Source organism: Octopus sinensis, unplaced genomic scaffold, assembly GCF_006345805.1.
Source record: "Octopus sinensis unplaced genomic scaffold, ASM634580v1 Contig17961, whole genome shotgun sequence".
NCBI lineage: Eukaryota > Metazoa > Mollusca > Cephalopoda > Octopoda > Octopodidae > Octopus > Octopus sinensis.
The window spans coordinates 1982-28371 of NW_021835457.1; the positions used below are offsets into that span (position 1 = coordinate 1982).

The following is a 26390-nucleotide window of genomic DNA, read 5'->3' on the forward strand; positions in this document are numbered from 1 at the left end:
TACTCTCTCTCTACGAAACGTGACATATCCAAACACAGTCGTGGCACAGTGGTACTTGCTTGTCCAGTCCTCTTCGTCCAGTGACCCATCACAGGCCAAGAAGTGGAGTAACTCGGCCGCATATTCAGGCGAGATGGTCATTTCTGGCACAAAAAACCTCATTAGGCACAAAAACGGAGTACAAACAGACCAAAACGAGGAAGGCATAATCCCCAAAGTCATTCCAGTCACAACCATCCCCGGATTGCCCACAACCGAGAATATATTCTACGACTGACACCCTCCAAGTACATGTGATCTCCCAAAACGGAAGTTGATGGCAGCACTGAGCAAATCCACTGCATATTTGGAGGCCGAATAGGGTTCCCTACTGCCTGCTAGTCAGACTGTTCAATACGTCTTTTCAAACTGTAAATCTTGGAAGGAAAACTCCTTTTTGCTGGCGTTGGAGGAAGAAGTCCAAATAATTCGAGTCCGACCGTCCTGCCCTCCCAGGATTGGCAGGAGTTGGAGAAACAGTTGGAAGTGACCAAAAACGTTGGTGGCGAAGATTTCCTTCAATCCATCCTCCGTGGACCTGTCTTGTTGACAGAGCAGTCCTTTGCCCGTCGAAAACATATCAAACACATTTCTGGGCATTATTAGGCAAAATACGTGGAAAATAAGTTTTTTATGAAATAACTCCAGACTACGTGACAAGTGCCCATGGTTCCTGCATTGCATATAAGGACGTCGAGGTGGTCTGTTCTGGGGTGTGGGGAATGAGTACTGTGCTTTAATATTCTCCACAGCCCTGGAAATGGACTGTCGGGAGGCCATGTCTATGAGGACGAGACTTATTTGGCATGTTTGGCTGTGTTGTCCGAGAGAAGTGACGGCTTCCATGCCTTTCTGTACATTTCTACAGGCAATGAAGAGATGGAGGGAGGGATCACTCTCCACCAACAGTTTGGCAGTGGAGTAGCCGATTCCACTACAGTAGAGCAGAGACACTACCTGTTGGCACCAGTAATGAGTACTTTCATTCGAGTATTCGTAATTATTAATTTACAACTATTATTAAAAAATTAATTTAATGAACTAATATTTGCCTGCTGTTAATTTTTATACTTAATTATGAAAAGATGAAATAACCGACGGTTTTTGATTGAGGTTAATAACGGATCTCAAATTTGCAAAATGTCTTGTTTACTCTTTTCAAACTCTCTGTTTACGTTGGGTATCTGAACGTTAAAGGATTAAAGTCGTCGGTGAAAAGGCGGTCACTTTTCCAGGATGACTATCTGCTCCCTGCAAAGTCAAAGAAGGACTTTACGAACAAAATGCTTACCATGACTTCATGTTGCTCCCCCGTGGATATCAGACTATGGTAATATATCAAAAGAATCTTGAAAATGAATTACAGATATTGGATCTAACTCCACAATCATACATTTATATATACCTAAATCTCAAAAAGCGTCTAAAAACCCAAGGAAACTGGATTACTCTTACAGTTCACTATTTACAACCCTTATGGAAATATCCCTATTTATTTTAGATAGATTTGAATGCGAAGGTTGGAAAAGAAGCCTGAGGATCAAACTTCATGGGTACCCACGGGAGAGGACGGAGGAACATGTCTGCAACAACCATGGCCAGCATTCACTTGCAACACGGAATTTCGACACGTTGCATGGCATATCACGACCTTGACGGGAGAATGTCTGAGTCGGAAAGACATGTAATCAAAATATATAATCAAATTGACTACTTTTTGTGTCGATTAAGACTGGTTAGATTTGAATTGGATATTACTCCGACAAAAACCCAGAAAGCTGTGAAAAAGTATAAAACCTCCCATATAACCACTTAAAATAGTTCAAAAAAATTTCAACGCCTACGAAACCCTAATCAACCCCAATAAACGTGATTTATACGACAAGTACGGGAAGAGATGGAGAAAGACATCAAAAGGTCATACATCAAGATTTCATGATTGTATGCATTGAATTGAATATAATGCTCTCAATGAATGAATTGTCTGAAAAATTATTAGAACGTTGCGGTTTACATTTGTCAACCGAAAACATACGTTAACATATACACAGTATGCTTTACAAAGTGAGACTGTCGAATGGAAGTTTAGAGAGTCAATTGTCCAGAGATTAAATTACAAAGAGCTGAATTTGGGAGAAAACTTCTTGAATATCAAAGAGAGTTGCAAACAATATTGTTTGCTGATAAAAGAAATTTCAGCTTGCATATTCGTCGTTCAAAATAATTAATTATTCAAAAGGTTGGTCAAAAGTTGGATCACGTGCATCGTCAATTCAGCGACTTCAAAAGGTCCAAATATCCATGTAATTGGAGCTATTTCAGTGCATGGGCTTATCCATTATGAATACAATGAGTCTCTTTTAAGTCTGATGGTGCAAAAGAGTTTGTCGGAAACTGTCTTCGCAAAGCTTATAAAATAAACAACTCCGAGGCCGTAGTTATAATTGATAATGGCATTCAGGATTGGAAGAAATCCTTGGTGAAGAAGACCACAATGCATCGAATTCTTCGATTGGCGACATATACTCCTATTCTCAATCCAATTGAAACTATTTTTATACGTTGTCGATTAGTTAAATTGCAAATTATAAAATTGAAGTTGCGGATTATAAAATTCAAGTTGTTTTGGTATAAATATTGGCGCCAATTTAACAGGTAAATAGTCTACTAATTCACTAAGATTCCATGTTTAGTGGAATTTACAACGGAAAACAAAAACACACCCGGACATCCATCAGGTGCTTTCCCGCGCTCAAAAATCGAGCGTAACTCACATTATATCAACTGTTGTGGACAATGATTGTACTGGATTTATTATTTTTCCCCAAATGATGTGGATTGTAGCAAAATTCCCATGTTTTATGTTCAATTTTCATTTTAAGATAGTATTGGTTAAAACAATAACCAACATGGTCATATTCCTAGAGAGAATGGCTCACAGCCAGTAAATTGAGAAAATGGCTTATAATTTCATTAAAATAGTGCCAGATGTGTAAATTATATTTTATCTTCTTAAATATTTTACGATTCCTGATACGTCGACAGTTATGTAACTTCATAAAATATAAATATTGAAAACTGAATTAGAGTGTATGACAAAGTTATACAAATTTGCAAATCTCCAAATAAATATGCGAATATTAAGGACAAAGCTGAAAAATCAAATCCCTCCACAATTTTAGTCGAATTAGTTAAAATGTTATCAATGGATTGTGATTCAAATCGCTCACTTGCCATTATGATTTATATGATCGTCTGTCAAATCTCGAAAACTCAAACTTATCGCATGTTAGTTAAATATTTCAAATATTTCTGCATTATTTGGAGATTATTAGTATCAGACTCATATACTCCTTCGGTAAACATGCCAATAAAAGTAGCCAATAATCAATTATCCACAATAATTCTACACAAACAGTATCACTGAGTGAGTTTATTTTAATTTAGAAGGTGATCATTCTTCAAATTGTTAAAATGTTGGTGGTAACAATTATCTTAAGTTTTTTGCAGTTAACAAAAAAGCATTGTCGCTATAAAGTTTGGGTATTGGTTAAAACGATAACCAACATTGTTATATTCCTGGAGAAAATGGCTCACGCCCAGTAAAAAATTAGACTGTTTGATTAAATAAGGAACTCTTTAAAAACAATGGCGTATAATTTCATAAAAATCGTGGCCATTGGTTGTTCTAATAGAAATACTTGCAGGTGGTCAAGACATGCAAATCCATCTCCGTTGTTTAAACTCCCAAAACTATCGAGGAGCAAAGGGAACAAGAAGGGATTAAAAGAATTTATTCAGAAGAGGGTGGAACAAGAGAGATTTCGTATACACATACACCCCTCGACATTAAAATCCGGACAGTTAATAAATCGTCATTTTTATTATCAAATTTAGAAAAAAAAACCTTTGAGCATAATATTTTTTTCTATATTTTTATATTTAAAAAAATATATTTACAAAAGTTTTATAAAACGATATTTAAAAGCATAAAACGTGTTTTCAGTGGCGTAAAATTCCGGACACTTTTGCTATTATAGTTAAAAGAGCTAATTTTTTTTAAATATTTTAGAAAAAATTAATGGATTCTTTTTGTAAAGGACAAATTATTTCTTATTACCAGCAAAATTTTTCTTATAGGAGAATTTCTGATATCCTCGGAGTTCCGAAATCGACTGTTTTCGATGTTGTTCGAAAATACATAAACTCAGGAACCATTTATAGAAAAAGTGGGTCTGGAAGACCAACATTACTCAATACAAACGAAATCAAAATTTTAGTGGAACTTTCTGAAGCCAATAGTGAAAAATCTGCTAAAGACCTCGCTCTAGAAATGAAAACCATCACTCAAAAAGTAATTTCCCCGCGAACAATTACCCGCAATTTGAATAAGAATGGTTTATTTGGAAGAGTAGCAAAGAAAAAACCATTGTTAAGTAAAAAAAACATACTCAAAAGATATGAAATATCGAAAATATTCGTTGGTATGTGTGATGAAGGATGGAGATCAGTCATTTTTTCAGACGAGTGTACTTTTGAAGTTTATTATGCACGTAAAAGAAAAATAATATACCGAAAAAGGGGAAATGAATTCAAAAATTCAAATTATCACCCAACTGATGGAAAAGTTTATATACGAAGAAATGGCCTAAAACTACGATTTTTGTGTATTGAAGAGGCAGAACTAAAATTACTAATGATTGAAGTACTGGTTGTATCATCTAAAAATAGTCCGAGCATAATTCTAATCATTTTGGAAATTGTCGACCTTGTTGATTTGCGTCGATATGTTGAGGTGAATGATTCAAATTCTTGTACTTATTGATTCATTTTCCAAATTTGGTGTTGTTGAGCTGGTTAAAAATAAATTTGCTGTTGAGATTTCTTCTTTATTACAAAATATTTATTACACAATTGGCCTCCCAGTTATTCTAAAAACAGATAACGGGAAGGAATTTAAGAATTCCCTTGTAAATAAAATTTGCTAAAAATGAAAATAAAACATGTTTGTGTAAGGCCCAGAGCATCTCAGATTCATTGCCAGGTTGAAAGGTAAACTACAGTAAATAAATTATCAAACTTTTTAGATTTAATCAATCTATCAAAAGGTGGATTTCACCTACAAGTAGTTCTAATAGAAATTTTGGCGTCAATAAAGATATTATCAAAGGAATTGATTACGACTATAATCGTTCACGACATGCAACAACAAAGCATATTCCTTTCAATATCTTTATGGGAGTAAAAGGCATTTATGCACCAAGTGATGAAGAAATAGAAGCTCTCTGCGCATTTAATGGAGAAGATGTTGATGCAGAAATTCAATTTGTTGAAAATGAATTTATCGATGATTAAAATATTACAAAAAATTTGTTATCAACATACGAGAATCTAACGAAAGCAGGAGAAAAATGAAAAACAAACGGAAATTGGACCAAAACGGCATTAAGGTTGTTTATCGCGTGTTATGATGTGGATTAAGGTGGGGGATAATGTTCTATTATGGCAAGATATTGATGCTAATCCACAGAATAGAAATTATCAATTATATGATCAAATTGATGCGAAAAAATTGTCAATTTAAATTGTCATTAAATCAAGTTCTTGTCCGAATTGCTTTTTTCAAATACAACAAACGCTACTGTAAAAAATTTGAAACACATCTCGGATGATTTACAATAAACACTGTTAAAAGAACTTTATTCGATTTTTCAATAAATAATTGTGTTTATAAACAGATTGGTTCTTTGATAACTGATTTGATCATTTATCCAACAATCATATAAATTTTAGATTCCTTCATAATTTGAAATCCGAAGAAAAAGTAGATTTGAATTTTTCGGTTTTTTAATATCGTTCTCAGCCTAGTACCACTCTCAATTAATAGAAACACATTATTGGTAAGTCTCTTTGTTCAATCAGTGGTTGCAAATAACTCTGTGGACATTCGTGTCGACACGACAATTAATACGGATACGAAGGTTGAGAATAACAAGCCGGATATCCTTGTACTCGACAAAATGAGGAACACAATCACACTTATAGAGATTGGAATCACCTCTCAAAAAATTGAAGCAAGTAGAAGTGGAAAAGCTCCACAAATATGAAATGGAACAACGAAAGAGGCTTTTCCAAATGAGGCCATTGAGTCGAACTTGAGAACGACCACAGAAGAGGCCAACCCTGTGAGATGGAAGAGCGTGCCCATCGAAGATATTGGCTTTAGCTCAAAGAGGAGGAGAATCGAGTGAGAGGACGCATTAATAAGTTCAATTGATAAATAATTAGTTTTGACCCCCCCTTTAGTAGTCTTGACTGGATTTTTAACACATATCTTCTTAACTGGCTTTGAAACCGTATTACATATTTAAAAATCAGCAATTCATTTATGCAATATCAATTTCTTTGATTGATTTATTAAAGATAATTAATTATAATTTTATCATAAACTAGCTCGGCAGCTCGCTTCGCTCACCGCGACCTAGCTCCTGCGGAGGGCATGTTTCATCAAACAACTATAAGTTTATGTAGATGTATAAAACTACCTGGTTAATGTAACCCTATTCTATTGCCTGTTGATAAACGATGTTTGTCGTCCGTCCTTCCTTGGCATATATGAATAAATTTTCTCTTCTGCCTACCCTCGAGCATCCCACATACAGCTGTCCATGTGAAAAGCACTCACATTCTAAAAATAACCCAACTACCTTTAATGACTGTCCCTGGGCCTTGTTTATTGTGATTGCAAAACTCATCCTCAAAGGAAATTGCAGCCTTTTAAATCTAAATGGTAATTCATCAGAAATTATCGGAATTCGTGGAATATAAACATCCTCACCTCTATACTTACCTGTCAATATCGTCGCCTCTATTACGTTAGCCATCAAATTTTTGATAACTAACCTCGTTCCGTTGCATAATTTAGGTGGCGCAAGATTTCGTAATAAAACCACTGGAACGCCTATCTTTAACTTTAAAAGATGATTCGGCATTCCAGAGGGATCTAAGGAGTTTAAAAATTCAATCCGGTTAAATTTTTAGAAAATAACAAAAAAATAAAAAAAACAAATAAAAATAAATAATTTAAAAACACAAAAATAAAAAAAAAACTTTAAAAGTTTGTAAAATAGTATAAACAAAAAAATCTCTGCCGCCACGGCAACAACCTGTCTAATTTTTTTAACAGCCAATTAAGATAATGCTTAAGAGCCTTTATAGTCCGGAGATTTAGCTTAGTGACCTTGATTAGACAAACCACTGGCGGAAATGGGGCAGGCGGAGATGCGGCAGGCAGAGTAGCAGCAGCCAAAAAAGCGACACACAAAAAAGATTTAATTAATTACCTTAAGCTGACCGTTTTTTCTTCAGCTTCGTTTTTCCTCCTTCGGTTATCTATTTAAAAAATAAAAAAAAAAAGTCGAGGACATCGTAGGGTGGAAGATTCTTGGAGGAGTTCATGATTTTAAGCTTGTTCCCCATTATTGGCTAATTATAAGGGGGAAAGATTTTGACAATTTATCTGTACTTTGCCAATTTAAAAAATTATTTTTGAATAATAAAAAATATTAGGAAAAAAGAGGCATACAAAAAATAAATTCTATCTTTACGAAAAACTTCTTTTCTTAAGGTCATCTTCCCTCCTTCGGTTATCTATTGAAAAAATAGTTTAACTGAAATTTAAAAAATATTAAGAATAATTAAATCAGCTAATTAAGTGTCATGGCTGCACCTCGGATTGAAAAAATTATTTTTGAGTAATAAAAAAGTTTAGGAAAAGAGGCATAACGAAAATAAATTCTATCTTTACGAAAACTTAACTAAATAGTTAATATTTTTACGCAAATTCTTCTGATTGCGCTGTCAATTGGTGGTAAATTGTGTTAATGATTGTGCTAATGTGGTTTCAACTATCAAAGTGTTTTTCAAAATCTGTTAATTGCACACTCTATTCAAAGTCGTGCAATCTGTAATTGCACATTCTGTCCAAGTCAAATATGATAATAGCTTTAATTTTGATTCATGGTCGATAATGATATATGCATTTAATTTTAAAGAGAAAATCATAGGATGAATTGAATTTCTTTATCGCAAATAATTGGGAGTTCATAATTGTTAATATTCTCGCTGTCGTTTTCATCAAGGATATTATTAATACGTGAGATTTTTGCCTCGAAGGTTTTAATGGACTTCATCATGAATGTCGAGGACATTAACGTTGTTTATTTTAATCAAATACAGAAAATAATTTTTTGATTTTTTGCGGGAAGGTTTTAAGGACCTCATCATGTAAGTCGAGGACATCGTAGTTGTTCATTTTAACCAAAATGCAGAAAATTTTTTTTAATTTTTTTTGGGGGGAAGGTTTTAAGGACCTCATCATGTAAGTCGAGGACATCGTATTTGTTCATTTTGACCAGAATGCAGAAAATTTTTTTTAATTTTTTTTGGGGGGAAGGTTTTAAGGACCTCATCATGTAAGTCGAGGACATCGTAGTTGTTCATTTTAACCAAAATGCAGAAAATTTTTTTTAATTTTTTTTGGGGGGAAGGTTTTAAGGACCTCATCATGTAAGTCGAGGACATCGTAGTTGTTCATTTTAACCAAAATGCAGAAAATTTTTTTTAATTTTTTTTGGGGGGAAGGTTTTAAATACCTCATCATGTAAGTCGAGGACATCGTAGGGTGGAAGATTCTTGGAGGAGTTCATGATTTTAAGCTTGTTCCCCATTATTGGCTAATTATAAGGGGGAAAGATTTTGACAATTTATCTGTACTTTGCCAATTTGAAGTTGGTGTGCACACACAGACAGACACACACCATACCATTTTATTATTAAGATATAACGCACGTGTTTGTTATGGATGGTTGTGCTTGATTCTTCTGGTACTGAACATTTGGACAGCAGAGCCGAAAATAACATGAAACCTTTAAAAAGAACGGCCAAGAAGGATGTCCAGACTCGTTCTGTTATTGAAAATTCAAGATCCCCCTGTCTGGAAACGAACACGAAAATAAATGCTCTTAAAGCTATTATTTCCTCTATTAATATTGAAGATAGAAAACAGTGGGCAATTTCACGAAATATCAGATCATAACCCTTTACAAACGGTTGAGGACTCGGTCGATACAGTTGGTGGAGCAATGCGTCATGTAAGCCAGAGGATCCATTCTCTCCGAGGTCTTCTCTCTTCTATCAAGAAGAGTGATCAATCACAATGGGCGCATGCAGTTTTGGAGTCAGTGAAGAGTCGGTTCAAACGTCTATTATTCTTGATGAGTTTGCTTCCAAGTTCAGTGGAAGAGCCTCCATTACTGCTTTTAAAAAATTGGCATATTTGGGCACAAAAGTTTCCGAAAAGAAAGTCTCTTCTAGTCAGCAGTCCCATTCGGACGGGCAAACAACCTCGCCATTTGTTGATCCTTCCCTGAATAAACGATGCAAGGAGGAATTTGTCATAAGGGAAATTTCCATAATTGTGATTAATTCTTCAAAAATTTCAATAATAAATCGACATATAAATAATCAATGTATAAATAATAAATCGACATATATTCAAAAATTTCGAATTGCTGTTTTTCTGCCATAAATATTTTGTTCCCAGCAGTATAATAAAAAAATTCCCTGTGGAAAAAAGAAATCCGTTAACAGGGAAATATTTTTTGAATAATGAATCTTAATAATAAAATGGTATGGTGTGTGTCTGTCTGTCTGTGCACACCCACATTCAAATTGTTACAAACCAGATCAAATTGTCAAAACCTTCCCTTTTGTAGTTATTCGATAATGAGGCACAATAAAAGGTTGATATCCTCTAAGAACCTTCCTGTCAAAAAATTTTAATAAGAAAGAATATCCTCGATGATGAGGTCCCCCAAAACCTTCAAGTCAATTTTCTGCGTTTTTGTTAAAATGAACAACAAGAAAGTCCTCGACTCACATGATGTGGTCCCCCAAAACCTTCAAGCTAAAAAATTAAAAAAATTATTTTCTGCGTTTTTGTTAAAATGAACAACAAGAAAGTCCTCGACTCACATGATGTGGTCCACCAAAACCTTCAAGCCAAAAAATTAAAAAAAATTATTTTCTGCGTTTTTGTTAAAATGAACAACAAGAAAGTCCTCGACTCACATGATGTGGTCCCCCAAAACCTTCAAGCCAAAAAATTAAAAAAATTATTTTCTGCGTTTTTGTTAAAATGAACAACAAGAAAGTCCTCGACTCACATGATGTGGTCCCTCAAAACCTTCAAGCCAAAAAATTAAAAAAAATTATTTTCTGCGTTTTTGTTAAAATGAACAACAAGAAAGTCCTCGACTCACATGATGTGGTCCCTCAAAACCTTCAAGCCAAAAAATTAAAAAAAATTATTTTCTGCGTTTTTGTTAAAATGAACAACAAGAAAGTCCTCGACTCACATGATGTGGTCCCCCAAAACCTTCAAGCCCAAAAATTAAAAAAAAATATTTTCTGCGTTTTTGTTAAAATGAACGACAAGAAAGTCCTCGACTCACATGATGAGGTCCTCCACAACCTTCAAGCCTCGTGAGGCCATTAATTAGCTTAGCTATCTTTTTTCGATGACATAAATTCTTTTTGTTAAATTTTCGTTAAAAAAATAAAATAAAAGCTCTAATTGTTATCGACCATGAATAGACTGTGCAATTATCAGATTTTGAAAACCACTAAAAAGGAAAAGGCAAAAATTATTAGAGATTTACATAATTGATTCTTTTTAACTGCCGAAACTGACAAATTCGATTATGCTACTGTTTAGATTTCTTAAAAGATAGAGGCAAATAAAATTTAAATTAGTCATGTAAATTTCAATTTGCCTATATTTAAATCTCCTTGATTTAACAGGCTTTAATTTTTTTCCTTATAATACTACAAAGATGAAGCTGATTATCATTTTCTTTACCGAAACAGACAAGTTCGATTATGCTAAAGTTTCAATTCCTTTAAACATAGAGGCAATTAAGTATAATGGCTTTGATTGGATAATACACTTTACATAAATTTCACTAAATAAATTTACGTAGAAAATTTAATATAAATTACTGATTCGCGTTTACAAAATCATAAGAATGTCCTATAAATAGAGATCTGAGAATGTTAACAAACAAGAGATATGAACCATATAACAAAAAAAGAGAAACGAGGGAAGATGTGCTTAAATGGTGAGGGAACTTAGACAACAGCTGAACAAGGTCAGGACTGCTGTTAGACTCAACTACGGGTAATAGAATTATGCATTCTAGGTTAATTGTTTGGGATGAATGTACGATGGCTCATAAAGGCGCATTCAAGCAGTTGACCGAACATATAGAGATATCAAGAATTGTAGCGACCATTTGTTTGGGGGAGCATTAGTTGTATTGGCAGGTGATTTTAGACAGACGCTGCCAATTATTCAAAGAGGGACGCCTGCGGATGAATTGAATGCCTGCCTCAAATCGTCATATTTGTGGACACACGTGAAAAAGGTAAGCTTAGATGTAAATGTACATGCACATTTACAAGGCGTTAATAGCATATTCCCACAAATCCTTCTAGATATTGGAAATGGGGCAATCACTTCAGAAATGCACGACCAGAAAATTAGGCTACCGGAAGAATTATGTATTTTCGTAGAAACAGCAGAAGAATTATTGAATGCCGTCTATTCCGAACTATCTGAACACTACGTGAATTTCGACTGGCTGCGTGAACGAGCTATATTAGCTCCACTTAATGATGAGGTACTTAATATAAATTTAGATTTATTAATGAAAATCCCTGGCAGAGAAAGAATATATAAATCGGTCGACGTTATTATGGACCATGAAAGGGCCTGCGATAGATTTAAGAGACTACAATTTCCGCTGAAGATAAGTTTTGCTATGACAATAAACAAGGCCCAGGGACAGTCTTTAAAGGTAGTAGGCTTATTTTTAGAGAACGAGTGCTTTTCACATGGCCAGCTGTATGTGGGGTGCTCAAGGGTAGGTAGAAGAGAAATTTATTTATATTTGCCAAGGATGGACGGACTGCAAACATCGTTTATCCACAGGCCTTAGAATAAGGTTATATCAAAGCAGGTCGCATTTATATATCTACATAAATTTATAGTTATTTAAGGAAACTGCGAGCGTAGCGAGCAGGGCCTCCGCAGGAGCTAGCTCGCAGTGAGCGAAGCGAACTGCTGAGCTAGTTTATAATATTATAGGTGCATTCTTAAAAATACTAATTATTTGATTAATAAAATTTTAATAATAAATTGATTAGAGATAAGAGGTCCCCTTTCAACATCTGTGTCGTGCCAGATGCACTCGTCGCCTCACGGTGGGAACAGTGACAAGACTTGACCCCAACTGGAAACTTGCGTCCTTCGGGATAGAACCCACGACCTTTGTATTCCGACATCCAAGCATAGTCTTCAGCCCCGTTGGCTAAAGAATGATTATTAATAGAGACGCATTATTTGGTGGTCTTGAATAGATTTTATTCAGGTCTTGGGTAGCATCGTCTTCGAAAAAGAATCCGCATTTATTAGAACATCAACATCCGTTTATAGTTCATATAAAAACCTCACACTAAAGAATATTTAGATATTTGTTAAAATAGCATGGAAAGATGTATCGCAACGTATCATTTCAAATTGTTTCGGAATTCTAAATAATGATGATGTGAAAAATAAATCAGAAGATAGTATACCTATAAAAAGAAAAGTATTTTTGATTTGCTAACTGAAGTAGTTTCAGTCGTGAAACGAGCTGGCTTTTTCACGGATATCGTTCGCGATATTACATGGAAATTGCCTGTACAAATCCCTCTGTGATTCATCTAATTTAGTTAACTTCTCTTTTTCTTGTAGAAAATATAGCGCCGAACGAAAAAAGTTTCTTTGAAAAATTGTCGATTTTATTCTTTGATTGGCCATTTCTCAAATTGGCTAACAAATTGAAGAAACCAAAAATTGCCAATTTGAGAGGTTTATTAATTATATAATAATAGTAAAAAGAAGTTAACCGAAAGTCCATACAAGGCAGTTCTGGTTGGGATTGTACGATACGTGCCTGTACCGATCTTACTCTGAGGCATACAAATATTGGAAGACATTGGAAGCAGTATTTTAACCATTTTTGCAGAAATATTATTCCTACTACTAGCTTGTCCAGTACAACAACGCAACAATCCTGGCCTGAATCACTAATTGTGATTCTTTCTCTCATATTTGTATTCACATTAAAAGAGGATTATTCTAAGCCAGTATGACAAATATAACTAAGAGGGTGATTCGATAGCTCATTAACTAAAACTCTCCATCAGGGGGGATAAATTGGATCACATTCTGCTCTCAAAATCAGCCAAGGAGACACACTAGTGAAACTTGACGTCCTCCAACATGACAGAATCTTGATTAGGAATCACACAATCAACCAAAATTAGGCCTCTGTTCTCCATTTTAAAACAAATGAGACAGTTCAGGCATTCCAGTAAGTTGAGTTTAAGCAGTCCTGTGCCGTAGTTACGCACAACATTCCCATTTGAGTTGATAAGGACATTACTCTTCTCAACAACATCCAAATAGCACGTGTTGTTGGAGTACTAGTGTCCTCCAAGACACGGAATCTCTCACCGAAGTAAAATATTACGGGTCGGTGATTTGGGGGATTCCTGACGAGTTCTTCTAATAGTTCATAGATCAATTGGCAGTTATCAATTTCCGCAATGTCGGTAAAATCACGGAAATAGTGTTGGAATACACATATTATAGGAATTCAAAGCACATTGCTGTATTTGTGTTGGTGTGCGTGAGAACGACGACCAGGGGTGATATTGTCATAGTACAGTAATAATTATTGTTTTTTATATATAATTAATGTCACCGTCTTGAAGGGACCCCCAGGGTTGAACGGAAAATTAAGAATTAAAAAGGCAAAAGTAAATGGCAGGCATAAATTATATGTAAAAATAGTATTTTAATTATTTTTATAATAATTCTAATGTTTAATTTATTATTTTAGAATGGCTTGTCTAAATTTTTATTTTTTACATATCAAATTATGACATGCGATGCGACTTGTGACCTTACTCATGAGCGAGTTCAACAAATTATCGAATATTTGAGGAATGGAACATATCCCGATCCTTGTTCTCAATCGAAAAGAATTTTCGGAAGACCGCCAAACGATTTGTATTAAAACGATTTGAATCTCCCGAGATATTATACTATCGTGCTGCACCTGGAGTGTTATTGCGTGTTTTTTCTTCATCTGAGATGAATGAAAAAATCCAATTCATCTATGAAGTACAACAAAATCAATGGTCATCCCGGGCGTGATAGACTAATGGGTCTATTAAAAAAAATTGTTTATGGAGTTAACAGACGTGAAGTTATGAGGGTTTTGCAATCTTGCCCGATATGCAAGGCCAAAAATTTAATGAATACAACCCCGTAATACAGCCAATCCGGCATTTTCAGTAAAGAGAGATACATTTTTGACCTTATTGATCTTCGTCATTATTAGGGCAATTTTTTTCAGGCACTTAAAATTTATTTTTAGGACCTTAAAAATAGGCATTTTAGACTTTATTTTTAATTTTTAGGACTTTATTCTACATTTTTAGGCACATTTTAATAAGGTATTAAATCAAAAAGTCGTAAAAAATTATTTGTTATAGTAGGTATTAAATAATTTTTGACATTTTCCGCATTGAAACCTCTATCTTTAGTAATTAATTTTTTAAGCATAGAAAATGCTCTTTCAACGGTTGATGATGTACACTGACATTTTCTTATTAGTCCATATTCTTCAGGGAGATATTACTTTTCTCCATTTCTATAATTGATTCTATGTCATTTTTGTGTAATCTTTTTTGTATGTATTCATTTATTTCTGCATTATCAGACGGAAATTTTAAACAACAAAGATCTGAATGTGCATCATTTATTGTATAACTTGTGGATTCCATTTTTTTCAATATTTGATTAAGTATCTGATAATTTTCATTTATTTCCATTAGACTTTTTCTTAAGGTTGGCGATTCAATTGCTTGTTTTACTTTTTTAACTAATATTCCGTCGTCTTTGAAATTCTCCACAATTTCAGCAATTGATACAAAATTATTTGCATAATAGTATGCTGCTTGCAGCCAACTACCCCATCTAGTTATGATGACGTCGGGCGGATAACCAATTGTAGAAAACATTTTTTTTCTAGTTTTGTTTTTCACTATTGATGTCTTTATAGTCGCAATAATTATCAACGTCCGAATAATACGCCTTTACTCTGAGACAGCAATTATGTAACAAATGTGCAACACATGTTACATGGAACATCCTAGGATAAAGCATTTTCAATGTTTTTCCGGCTAAAAATAATTCAACAAACTACCCAAAATCATATACGGGGCTGCATCAGAAAGAAAAAGAAGAAAATTATTGCGTATAATCTCGAATTTTTTAATCTCTTCATCGATAATCTGAAGAATTGTGTTAGCAGTTACAGATTCATAAAGGTTCACACGAAATTAAATAGGTCTTCTCTGGATAAGCGATATTCCCAATGAGAACAACTACAAACTTCTGTCCATTTACGTCACCCTCGTCAACAACCATAAAAATCTTTTGAGATCTAAAAATTAATCATTTGTTAACCTTAGATCACTTTTATACTTGGATAATTTTTGTTCACTGATTGCAGGAATACAATTGCGACAGGCTGACTGGGAAGGAAGCGAAATATTCAATTTTCAAACAATCCCTTTAAGCTTGGATTATTGAGCTTATGAAGAGGAATGTTTGCTTCAGAAAAGGCTTTGGCAACTTCCATCGGCATACTCTGAAAGTCTTCCGTTTCGGTTTGACCGTTGAATAGGGAATCTAAGGATTGTTGGAATCCTTCATTGTTATCTAAAAAAAATAATTTTAAATTACTCAAAAGCTTTAGATGTTTTGTAGATTGTCTATGCTGATCAATATAATATTTTTTTGATGCATTGACGTAGATCATACATATTTTACAATATAGACTGCCTTTAATCACTGTGAATTCTTTTACGTAAGTTTCATAGGCTTTTAGAGCTTTAGACTTTATTGTAGAACGTACACGTGGCATTTGAACACAAAAAAGTAATTTATAGCGTGCCTAATTTGTTATTTTTAAAATATTTTTTTGTAACATTTAAAATAATTTATTTTAAAAATTTTTAAGACCTTAAAAAATTTTTAGGACCTTAAAAAATTTTTAGGACCTTAACAATTTTTTAAGCATTTAAGGCATTTATAACTCGTTGTAGATAAATCTATTTTAATTAAATTATAGCTTAAATTAATTATTTAAATAAATAGACCTTTTGGTGCAAAAAGGCATTTTAGGCAAAAAATTGCCCTAGTCATTATACTGATTCAATCAGGCTATTCTGGTTGTTAGTAGCTGGATTCATTTTCAAAATTTTGTTGGAATAGTCCTTTAAAAACAAAAGAGCCAAAGAAGTTATAGAGAAAAATCAGGATGTTATTCTATTTTTGGGAACCCTTAATTTTGCACACGGATATGGAAAAGAGTTTGTTAACTCCACTGCAATAGAAATGTGCAATGCATTTAATATAAAACACGTACGCGGAAGAAGAGCAGATGTCCCTGGGCTCAAGGCCAATTGAACGCTGAATCACCCTCAAAAATATGCTCTCATCTACCGGCATATCTACAGGGAATAACTATAATTGGTGCGGAATTCTGCGAGAAATAACGAGTGCATACAATAATATGGTACATTCAACTACGAAAAACACTCCTTTTCGACTAATGTTTTGACCCTCTGCTAGCGAAACAATTTATCTGCATTATTCAGAGCCTGAAATTAATCAATTATTGGGAGAGATTGATTCTTTGAATAATACAGAAATCAGTCCAGAGCTTGAAATAGAATATTCTAAATGGATCTTTAAAGTTAAAGAGGAAGATCTTTGTCTGGCGATAAAAAGTTCGGACAAGGCAGCGGAAAAGATGGCTAGGCGAAGAAAATGGGCCAACGATGTTGAAGTATACGAGGTTGGCATGAAAGTAGTGCGAAAAGTCTTCGTGGATTCAAATATACACACCAGAAAAGGGAATTTAACGAACACATTGACGTTAACATCTACGAAGTGGTGGAAATTCTACCATCCGGACAGATCATAATAAAATCTGAAACAACTGGAGAGATCTTCGAAGAAAATGACAGAAATATGTCCATAATTCGTACATTATGAATTGACAAATTTAATTTTATAAATGGGTTTACGATTGGTTACTTTACTTTAAAAATAAAATTAAAGAAAGGTTTCTGAAGGATTTTTATAATTTTAATATACTTTTGTTTTTAACTATATATAATTGGCTTTGTAAATTGTAATGACATTCATTTGAAATATTTATTATATTATTTATAATTAGTCTATTTATTTTTCTGAAATTAAGGCAGTACTACCAATTCCTCTGTATTCCCCATTTTATCTAAGCAACATTTATTTTATAATAATTTTACTCACAATAAAATTTTAGCAAAAGATAATTTCATTTTAAATCATTAAGTCTAAATTAATAATGTTCCTGTTGGCTGTAAAAATATTGACTGTCCCCGAAACATGGACGATTGCCTGTTCCACGAGAATTGTACCTTTTTTGCTACGTGATTAATTAAACTATGAAGGGAAGGGAACAGCCACGTGAGAATTCTCCCGCCTTCAGTCACCAGGACAATGCCATATACTCTTTCCGAATGTCGATACTTCTTACATTTGAAATATGTTTTTATAAACTAGTCTTTAATACTGAAAATCTAGGGACGAAAGATATATTAAAAAGAATAAAATACACATTTATCTTTTATTTTCGTTTCTGTTTATTGAACGTTCTTTAAAAAGTAATATCTAAAGATTTTATTTGACTAAAATATCATCTCTAAACAGAAATTTTGGATTTAAAATAAAAGTCCAAATTTAAAAACTCTAAATCAAAAACGAGAATTTTTTAATTTTTAGTTTTTTCATTTATCCCCAGAAGATAATCTTTTATATAAGTTGGATTGAATTCTTATGTCTTGTACATTTTTCGGTAGCTTATATGTCTTATTTATTAGGATCAAAAACACTGTCATAACCATAATTAACTATTTCAGGTGATCCCAGCCTCTTTTAGAAACCTTCTCATCTTTTCTCTGTGTTCTACAGCGCATCGTCTAAGAGGTCGGGGATCCCAAAAATGGATTTTTTCCTGAGGTCTCCACAGTTTTCTTTCACGATTTCTTCTAGTCCTTTTGGTTGATTTTTGTTCCCCGTCTTGATAAAAAACATTTATCTTCCGATAAAAACAAAATAATTCAAAGACGATGTATTGTTGTAAAAATATCAGGAAGTGTCCAAATAATCTCCAGGGGCCGTCTATAATGTCATAGCGCAGAGTTGTTGAGCCTGTAGAGCAGTGGTTCTCAACCTTTTTTGTCCGCGGACCCCTTGTGAGTAAATGAAAAATTTCGCGGACCCCCTACATATTTCATCTTCATCAAAAACTTCATCAAAAAAGCACTAATAATAATATGAAACAGTTAACAAACTTAATTTTATCCACAAAATCAATTATTGTTTCATGTCTTCCCTGAAGCGATTTGTTGAGTGAATTTATATACGAGAGAAGACATCTCTCAAGTAAGCAAGTTTAGATAGCCTGAACTATCCATTATTTTGAAATAAATTCCGATGATTTGGAATTGTTTTCGCGAATAAAATATTCAGATAATTCATTCCTCAAAGAAAAAACTCTGGCAAGAATGTTTCCCCGAGATAGCCATCTCACCTCAGTGTGGAATAACAAAGCCTTTCCATCCTTTTCAAATTCTTTGCAAATAAGTCTGAAAATGCGCGAATTTAAGCACTCTTTTTAATATAATTTATGATATGTACGACATCATCGAGAACATATCTTAAATCTGAAGGTAATGTTTTTTGCAGCAAGTGCATATCGATGTAGCATACAATGCATATGTTTCGTTTCCTGGTTAGCAAGTCTAACTTGGCCTCTAAAGCCAGAATGAAAGCCAAGCATTGCTGAAGCTCCATCGTTTGTGCAACAACATACATTATTCCAAGATAACCCAACACTACAGTGTAGAGCATAGGTTTTCACGAGAAATTTCTCGCGGCGCAAATGCTAATAAAAAATAATCTCGCGGCACATAATCAAAAATCAAAACAAATTATAAAATTCCAAATTTATTATTTTTACATAATTTTTTTATGTCTGCTCAATATTTGACAAGGCCAGTCGCATTTATCTGATTCTAAATCCAGTAGATTTTCCCGCTTATTGGTTTTATTGTTTTGAAATGCAGAAAATCCCTTTTCACAAAAAGTTTTGTTGAAAATTGTAGAATGATCCTCATTGCTTTTTTATCTGTTATTTTTGGAAATCTAGAACGAATTTTGATCCAAAATTCGCCAATATTTGATTCTGTATGTGATAATTTTAAGGTACGATCATTAAATAGTTCAATAAGCTTCATATTTTCGACGGGTAATAACTCATTACTATGACTAACCAAAAATGGATTCCGTATCTAAAACTAAGTGACTCCTCTGAAATTGGCCATTTTTGGTTCCACACGTTTTTTTGTGGTCAATTCGAGAAATGGCCAATTTGAGAAATAAAATCAATCTTTTGTGTAAATTAAATTTTGAATAGAACAACTTTTATCCAGAAAATTTTAAGTAATTAAGCATTATTAATGTTCTTAAAGTAGAATTGGATGCCCATCTGCTTTTTTTTTGAGTTTTAATGACATTTTCCTTATAGCGCCTTATGGATGTAATCAATTGAACTTCATGTTCGTTCTCAATGTTTTTTAGGAGCTCGTTTTCAATTTTAGTTAACTTAACCACAATGTCTTCTTTGTCAATTGAATCATTGGATTCTACTTCAGCTTCTACTTCTTCTTCATTTTTTATATTTTCAATATCCTCAACGTCTTGAAATGTATCATTTTCAGAATACGAAAATTACAGTATCCTTTAGAGTTAACTTTTTGTAGGAACTGTATACTGAAATATTTTGCTGTTCCAACAAATCAGTCAAATACATTAACTTGTGTCGAGTAAAATGTGTTTTAAATGTTTTTATTATACCCAAATCCATAGGTTGAATAAGACCAGTACTATTTGGAGGAAAAAACAATATTTTTATGTTATCCAAATTTGATGGAACACAATGTGAAGGACAATTGTCCATGAGTAGTAAAATTTGCTTTTTTCAAAATAATATTATTAATTGTTTTTCTGGAAATCTTCTTTTTAAACAAATGGGAAAATCTATCAGCCAAATACTGTTATACGCGTACCAGGGCCTAGCTCCTGCAGAGGGCTATCTATCCTAATATTTGATACATTTTTAAGGAATTTTAAATTAGCATTACTGCACGTTAAATTGTCAATTACTCCAAGCATGTAAATTAAGACGTAAATTAAAACATTAATTGTTATATGCACCAAAAAGAGCAAGGGAAAGAAAGGCAGAAATCCCTCAAAAGCACAGGAAACTGAACGAATTTTCAAATTCCAATACATACAAATTCTCGAACTTCATCCCAGGTGTTCAAATCATTTTACAAATTAAAATCCATCCATTAAACTGAGAGTTACGGTGGAACAAACAAACATACAAACAAACATACAACATTGCGCTTTAATAGGTATATAGATTACTAGCTCGGCAGCTCGCTTCGCTCACCGCGACCTAGCTCCTGCGGAGGGCCTGTTTCATCAAACAACTATAAGTTTATGTAGATGTATAAAACTACCTGGTTTAATGTAACCCTATTCTATCGCCTGTTGATAAACGATGTTTGTCGTCCGTCCTTCCTTGGCATATATGAATAAATTTTCTCTTCTGCCTACCCTCGAGCATCCCACATACAGCTGTCCATGTGAAAAGCACTCACTCTCTAAAAATAACCCAACTACCTTTAATGACTGTCCTGGGCCTTGTTTATTGTCATTGCAAACTTTTTTTTTCATTTTTTGTGGTCTATTTTTTTTATATTAATTTTTTCATTTTTCCTTTGTAATTTCCTTTTTTTTCTTTTTTTTTTTTTTGTTTTTTACTGGCAAAAATGGGGCAGGGGGAGATGCGGCAGGCAAGAAAGCGACACACAAAAAAGATTTAATTAATTACCTTATTAAGCTGACCGTTTTTTTCTTCAGCTTCGTTTTTCCTCCTTCGGTTATCTATTTAAAAAATTATTTTTGAATAATAAAAAGTTTAGGAAAAGAGGCATACCGAAAATAAATTCTATCTTTACGAAAACTCAAGTAAATAGTTAAATTTTTACGCAAATTCTTCTGATTGCGCTGTCAATTGGTGGTAAATTGTGTTAATGGTTGTGCTAATGTGGTTTCAACTATCAAAGTGTTTTTCAAAATCTGTTAATTGCACACTCTATTCAAGGTCGTGCGTCAATGGTGGTGGTAAATTGTGTTAATGATTGTGCTAATGTGGTTTCAACTATCAAAGTGGTTTTTCAAAATCTGTTAATTGCACACTCTATTCAAGTCGTGCAATCTGTGATTGCACATTCTGTCAAAGTCAAATATGATAATAGCTTAATTTTGATTCATGGTCGATAATGATATATGCATTTATTTTAAAGAGAAAAACATAGGATGAATTGAATTTCTTTATCGCGAATAATTGGGAGTTCATCATTGTTAATATTCTCGCTGTCGTTTTCATCAAGGATATTCTTAATACGTGAGATTTTTGCCTTGAAGGTTTTAATGGACCTCATCATGAATGTCGAGGACATTCGCGTTGTTCATTTTAATCAAATGCAGAAAATAATTTTTTGATTTTTTGGGGGGAAGGTTTTAAGGACTTCATCATGTAAGTCGAGGACATTGTAGTTGTTCATTTTAACCAAAATGCAGAAAATTTTTTTTTAATTTTTTTTGGGGGGGAAGGTTTTAAGGACTTCATCATGTAAGTCGAGGACATTGTAGTTGTTCATTTTAACCAAAATGCAGAAAATTTTTTTTAATTTTTTTTGGGGGGAAGGTTTTAAGGACTTCATCATGTAAGTCGAGGACATTGTAGTGTTGTTCATTAACCAAAATGCAGAAAATTTTTTTTTAATTTTTTTGGGGGGGAAGGTTTTAAGGACTTCATCATGTAAGTCGAGGACATTGTAGTTGTTCATTTTAACCAAAATGCAGAAAATTTTTTTTTATTTTTTTTTGGGGGGGAAGGTTTTAAGGACTTCATCATGTAAGTCGAGGACATTGTAGTTGTTCATTTTAACCAAAATGCAGAAAATTTTTTTTTAATTTTTTTTGGGGGGGAAGGTTTTAAGGACTTCATCATGTAAGTCGAGGACATTGTATTGTTCATTTTAACCAAAATGCAGAAAATTTTTTTTAATTTTTTTGGGGGGAAGGTTTTAAGGACTTCATCATGTAGTCGAGGACATTGTAGTTGTTCATTTTAACCAAAATGCAGAAAATTTTTTTTAATTTTTTTGGGGGGAAGGTTTTAAGGACTTCATCATGTAAGTCGAGGACATTGTAGTTGTTCATTTTAACCAAATGCAGAAAATTTTTTTTAATTTTTTTTGGGGGGAAGGTTTTAAGGACTTCATCATGTAAGTCGAGGACATTGTAGTTGTTCATTTTAACAAAATGCAGAAAATTTTTTTTTAATTTTTTTTGGGGGGAAGGTTTTAAGGACTTCATCATGTAAGTCGAGGACATTGTAGTTGTTCATTTTAACCAAAATGCAGAAAATTTTTTTTAATTTTTTTGGGGGGAAGGTTTTAAGGACTTCATCATGTAAGTCGAGGACATTGTAGTTGTTCATTTTAACAAAATGCAGAAAATTTTTTTTTATTTTTTTGGGGGGAAGGTTTTGACCACCTCATCATGTAAGTCGAGGACATCGTATTGCCAATTTGAAGTTGGTGTGCACACACAGACAGACAGACAGACAGACACACAGACAGACACACAGACAGACAGACAGACACACACCATACCATTTTATTATTAAGATATACAAAACCAGAATTCAGAATTAAGATAGAATAGATTAATTGCGAACTCTAGAGATGATTTAATCCTCAGCAATAGAATAGTCTAAAACAGATTATTAAAAATAATAGAGAAAATGACTATAAAACAAAAAATATGAACAAAACTAAAAAAAACACAGCACGATTATAATTTATTATAATTGTTTCATAATAAATAATTTTTAAGTTAAAAATTATAAAATAAGTAAATATAGATCTTCACGCGGCGCATTTTATATCGTCCCGCGGCACAAAAATGTGCCGCGGCGCAGTGTTTGAAACCTCTGGTGTAGAGGGTTGAGTTGTTGATTTTCTGAGGTCATTGTAAGCCATTTAAGACACGAAGCTTTTTTCTGTGAAAGGAATCAAAATTCCTTGTTTCGGTATCGAAAATGCTTTATGTAGATAAACGGGTTTCGGTATCGAAAATGCTTTATGTAGATTGTAGATTCTAGAAAGTAGAGAGGGGTGCAAAGGACAATCTCGTATCCAGTCCTTCATGACGGTTTTTAGAGCAGCAGCGGCCAGAGTTTTTGTGCGCGTTATGTCCTCCCGGTCTCCAAGAGTGAGCCATGCTTTTTCAACAGTCTCCATAAGCTGGATATCTAAACGTAATACATCGACAACGTTGGACTTGTCAGTGTTTATAATTAGGGACCATTCTCCGAGTTTTTCCAGTGCAATTTCCAATTGTCTGAGGAGCGCGGATTTGATCAGCGTGAATTACTTCAGTGATTAGCCCCTCATATAGGCTTCTCAGCTCTCGCAAGGCAGACTAGAGGTAGATCACAAACAGCAGAGGCAAGTAAGAGTTACCTTGAGGGGTCCCCACATTTGTCAGGAAAGGTCTGGACAATGATGTTCCAAGGCGAACAGTGAGTTTCGGACGTCTGCGGTTGAAATAATCATAATTTAATACAAAATAAAAATATAAAAATTTAGAATCTAAATACAAATTCAGAAATGAATAATTGAAATTACATTATAATATATTTATTTTATTATAGTTAATTTTTTCTGGGAAACCAAATGTAAATATATAACCAGTGAGAAATTTCTTTGTGAGAAATTTTTTGTTGTTTGTTGTTTTCTTAATTTGATTAAATTTTATTCTATTTATACAATTAAAATTTGTTAAATATATTGTTGACTTACAGAATTTCTTATAATATTCGATATTCTATAATTAAATTGGCCTTATTCTTACAATAATTTAATCATTTTTTCCATTTTAACGCTTTATATACTTTTTGGATTTTTGCACACATTTATTTTCTGTCTATTTATTATTATATTTTTATTTTCACTATCATATGAACATATATCTAAAGAAAAACTAATCAAGTTCCTCATATGCCATAAATGTATTCCTTTATCATATTTTCCCAGCGATTTTGGTTTTATCCACGCATTACCATATAATTTCGAGATAAGGTGGTTAAATCGAAATGTGGTTTTGAAGAGATTTTTTTATTTAAGATAAGAAATCAAAAAATTGGAACGCCAATCCCCTCTTTCAGCGTATTACATTATTATGTGCGTGATCATGAGAAATATCTGAAGATGCAAAACCACATTCTTGTCAATATAAAATATTTCTTTAAAAATTAGCCAGATTTAGTACATAGATTTCGTTTTTTTTCTTGGTCTATCATTTCAATAGCGTACTGTTTTTAACCTAATACATAGCCAGATCAGTAAAATGAGTATTAAAATATATTTATATATTTTCAAAGCTTATTTTTATGTTATTTGATTTTTTGAAATCTGGTATGTGTCCTCTAATGAATAATGAGAATTTAATCATTTTTTTTGAAATTTTAAATTTTCTTTAAATGAGAGACCCAAATATCATTGTTGTAATGCTTTTTGTAAATTAACCCAGCCGAACGGATTGCTTGCGCGTTCCCGCGCACGATTGCGAGATCCTCTGCCTCAACCAAGAGGACTCGCGAGCATTAATCATTTATTTTTGCAAATCACTCTTCATAGAATGAAATTATGATTCTAAAAATATTTTGAATTTTTTTAATTTTTTGGATGTTTTGGAGAATATATAACTATAATTTATAAAATTTTATTCAACAAAGAAATGAATAAAGATTTAATCAAAAATGCGGCTTTTTAGAAAAATTCAAAAATTCCATTAAAGAGAAATCCGTGATGTCTGTCCAAGAAGTAGCCTCTGAATCTAGACTGTTGGCTTAGATAAATCTGCCCTTCCGTGACAGAACGTAAGCCCTAAGCGGGTGAAATTGATGTAACAAAATATATAAATTACGAAAACTAAATAAAAATTATGCCACGAGCCGAGAATGAAACCGTGCCGAAGGTTAAAACTATGACAATTGAAATCAATGTTAAACAATTTTTTCCCTTTTCTAACTGTCCATAAACTAACTTGTTTTTAAAAAATATTAATCGCTATCAATTATTTTTAATGGATGCTTATGAATAATCTGTTAATGCTAGCAGGAGTAGGTGCTGAAAAAGTAGTAAGGAGCCTAAAAAACAACACAACTAAGCCGCAGTTTCCGCGGAGCACGACGACCGAGATTTGCTAAAAGAGCCAGTTCGTCTCCTTCTGTTGTTTGTTTTCAAGGAAATTCTTTTAACAATGTCAGTGAGGAGTTGAGACGCGGCCTCGCCGACAATTCCTGAGGTTCCGAATACAAGGGGGGCAAACTCAAAAACGTCTGAAATACACAAGTCCCAAACCATTATTGTTAATTACTTTTTAATACGTTTAAAATGCACCTTCCTCATTAGTTTTAACATTGACATAATTGTTGGACAATTTTAGCTGCTGAGGCTGCAAAAATTTGAGACAAACTAAAAAGAAAGACAATACTTATGGCCGCTGTCAAAAACATTGGGTTTCTCGAATTTTCGGCCGATTCACATATCCATTGCAATACCAATGATATTTTTGAATCAAAAAAATTTTGGAAAAAAGATCTTTCAGTTGATAAGTGGAGGTGCGAAGTCTAGTAGTTTATTGTGTTCGAGTGATCTGATAGCCTAAGTTGAAATGTGGTTGTGTATTAGTCTGAACATAGTTGATCTGTTTTTCGGGGAAGGTATTTTTAAGAGGGGTCTTAATTTTTTCCCAAGAATTACGATAATTTGACTTTTGTTTCTTGGCCGAGGAACACATAACGTCACGCTAAGACCGGAAGGAAGGTGAGAGATCCCCATTTTTCAACTGTGTCGTGCCAGAAGGACTCGTCGCCTCGTGAGCAAGGAAACGATAACGAGAATTAACCAAGTCT

The 26390-nt window shown here is 33.4% G+C and overlaps 1 protein-coding gene across 1 annotated transcript; it reads left to right on the forward strand.

Annotated features, from left to right (window-relative positions):
* The first annotated feature begins 2533 nt into the window (after window positions 1-2533).
* LOC115231247 lies at window positions 2534-4864 on the forward strand. The gene is made up of 2 exons (XM_029801310.1): window positions 2534-2694; window positions 4180-4864. The coding sequence occupies exons 1-2, from the start codon at window positions 2534-2536 to the stop codon at window positions 4862-4864; spliced, it is 846 nt and encodes a 281-aa protein (XP_029657170.1).
* The last annotated feature ends 21526 nt before the right edge of the window (window positions 4865-26390 follow it).

Excerpts from the sequence above, each read along its gene's own strand:
- LOC115231247 (XM_029801310.1), top strand. The coding sequence starts at position 2,534 with ATGCATCGAATTCTTCGATTGGCGACATATACTCCTATTCTCAATCCA. Across the intron at positions 2,695-4,179 it reads TATTGGCGCCAATTTAACAG|GAGAATTTCTGATATCCTCG; the intron begins GTAAATAGTCTA and ends TTTTTCTTATAG.